The sequence below is a fragment of the Rhodamnia argentea genome, chromosome 5 (genome assembly GCF_020921035.1).
Source record: "Rhodamnia argentea isolate NSW1041297 chromosome 5, ASM2092103v1, whole genome shotgun sequence".
Lineage (NCBI taxonomy): Eukaryota > Viridiplantae > Streptophyta > Magnoliopsida > Myrtales > Myrtaceae > Rhodamnia > Rhodamnia argentea.
In genome coordinates, this window is record NC_063154.1 from 20,517,718 (window position 1) to 20,520,473 (window position 2,756).

General features: G+C 40.1%; 1 protein-coding gene across 1 annotated transcript; it reads left to right on the top strand.

Annotated features, from left to right (window-relative positions):
- Nucleotides 1–365: 365 nt before the first annotated feature.
- Nucleotides 366–833, top strand: LOC125315241. The gene has a single exon (XM_048279683.1). The coding sequence runs from the start codon at nt 366–368 to the stop codon at nt 831–833; it is 468 nt and encodes a 155-aa protein (XP_048135640.1).
- The last annotated feature ends 1,923 nt before the right edge of the window (nt 834–2,756 follow it).

Below are 2,756 nucleotides of genomic sequence, written 5' to 3' on the forward strand. Positions count from 1 at the left end.
ACCAAAATAAATAAATAAAAATAAAGCACCTGGCAATTTTTCAAAGACAATTTCCTAGATTAGTGGGGCCGACGTGGGGAATTGAAGACAACATGCGACCAATCACTTAAATAATAATGGATTATCATAGGCATCATGTAATTCCCATTTGTGGCACACGTGTAATTAATATACACGAACGTCGTCCATGTCATGTTACTGTTTACATTTCCGCTGTTGAAGGTCAAAAGTGGTTCACACGTCCATCCAAAACTCTCAAACGCGCCTCTATTCCCCCTTTAAATACGAACCCCAAGCAAACCACATTCGCCAAACATACACCAATCTCTCTCTCTCTCTCTCTCTCTCTCTCTCTCTCTCATAGAATGGGCAACTGTGCAGCTCCTCAGATCACTAGAAATGGCGGCCTCGCCAAGACCACCCACCACCATAACTGGCCATCCTCATCTCCTCCATCCACGCTCAAGCTCATTCACATGGACGGAAGACTGCAAGAGTTCACTCAAACCATCAAGGCCTCGCACCTCCTATCCCAAAACCCTAACTGCTTCCTCTGCAGCTCAGACTCCATGTTCATCGACTCCATCGTCCCTCGGATCCACGAAGAGGAAGACCTCTGCTTGGGCCAGCTCTATTTCCTCTTGCCTCTCTCCATCTCCCGAGTGCCGCTGTCTTTCCGGGAGCTCTGCATGCTCGCCATCAAGGCCAATGCCGCGCTCGAGAGCACATCGAGTGTAAGGAGAAGGAAGGACGGAGTTCCATCTGGGGCGGGTCCCCGGAGAAGGTGGCAAGCTCTGACTGGTTTCGGGCACCACGAGATTGGAGTTGTGTGAGAGCAGCCGAAGGATTGAGCTGTGAAAGTGCAAGCCTATGAGATGAAGCCGGAACCGAATAGACGACGGGAGGAAGAGCTTGAAGAATATGCAAGAGAGTCTTTTTTTTTTTGGCCCCTTTTGTGAACAACTTTTTTCGGTTGTCCAAAATGCAACGACTCTTTTTATGTCAGACTTGAATTAAGTGTCCATGTTTTATAATCAGCCCAACCATGATTGCTTCTATTATATTCGTCGCGATCGTCATCATCCTCGTCGTTATTATTACGTCACACTCATTAACAATTTATTATTATTATTTTAATTTGAAGTAGCTTTATTTGGAAAAAATTACCTAAAAAGTCCTAGTAAATTTTGTACAGTATCCAATTCCTAGTATATATTGTACAATATTCAATTCAATCATAAACCTTTCAATTATGCCAAGTAATTCTAGATCTATTGTACGACAATGAGTTTAGTATTAAACCTTTCAATTGTACCAATTTAGTCCTCAACATTTTGATGAATTGTTAATCTAGTCATTTTGACCAATTTTGGTGTGAAATCGCTGACGTGACAGTCTAGTTAACATAAGTTCTCTCTTGAGGTGCTGCCGGCGAAGACATAGACAATTTTTATAATTTTTGTAATTTTCTGAAATTTTTTCTTTGTTTTTTATTTTCTTTTCATTTTTCATTTTTTCATTTTTCCCTCCGCCGGCCATTAGTGAGGGCCTCAATGCTCTCCCTCGTAGAGGTTCCCCCTCGGAGAGATTAGTCGAGAGCCACCGTCGCCTGGACTCAAAAGGGTGAGGGTGAACATGGCCGGGGGCTTGCAAGGGCTAGGTGAGGGGAGGCTGGTGAATGAGGCACGACTATAGCTGGCGGAGGGAAAAAGGGAAAAAAAAAAAAATAATTAATTAAAACGTTCATGTCAATGATTTCAAGTCAAAACTAGCCGGTATGATTAAATTAACATATCGTCAAAAGATTTAGGACTAAATTGGCGCATTATCAAAAGGTTTAGGACTAATATGCATAATTTGAAAGACATGGGACTAAATTGAAAAATTATCAAAAAGTTTAAAATTAAATTGAAAATATTGAAAAGTTTAAGAATGAACTAATTGCCGTATAATAGGTTGAGGGTTGTTTTAAAACAATTTTCCGCTGTAAAAGTGTGCGAAGAATAATACTTATTACTTACTGGTGTTGAAAAGATCTCGTGATATTCCATTTCTGGAGCTTTCTATAAGCCCAAGACGAGGGAATGTTCTCCCTTAAATATGCGATGCTTGACTTCTGTTCGTACTTGGGCTGGGAAGAAATGAAACTAAATTGTCCATGCAATATCTTCCATGATAAGGAATGGGAGTACGAAAAAGTTCCAAAAGATAAATGATTTGACCCATAAAACAGCGAATCACCAAAAAAAAAAACCGTTCATGCTCAGTTCGATTCATGTCGAGAATTATCTATTTAACTGTTAGTGTCATTCGACAGATAACTATGTTGTTCTCTTCACTTTGAGCTATCTTGTTTGTCCCTCGAGTCTAAAAGTTTCGTGTTCAATTTAAGTGAAGTATCACCTCATATGATGTGTCGATTTGCCAAAATTAATTTTTGTCAAACTAGAAAAATCAAACTCCTTGACCCAAATTTGCCCACTATTTCCGTCAAATGCTCTGTTGAAATGCATACGTTTCAGAATACGTCAATTTTTCATGTCAGATATATTATTCTCTATGTGACCATCTTGCAGTTGTCAATCCATTCGAATTTGGTATTCTCCTTGTCAATTTCGTCTTGCACCGTCCACCACTTGTGCTGATAAGTATGTACTTTAAGAGAGCGCATATTTGGGTTAGGGGAACCTATTTAATTTTTAACTAGACAAAGTCCAGCACGATGAACATTGGTCAATGGCATGCTATTCTGAGAA

Coding starts and splice junctions, on each gene's coding strand:
- LOC125315241 (XM_048279683.1), top strand. CDS start 366: ATGGGCAACTGTGCAGCTCCTCAGATCACTAGAAATGGCGGCCTCGCC.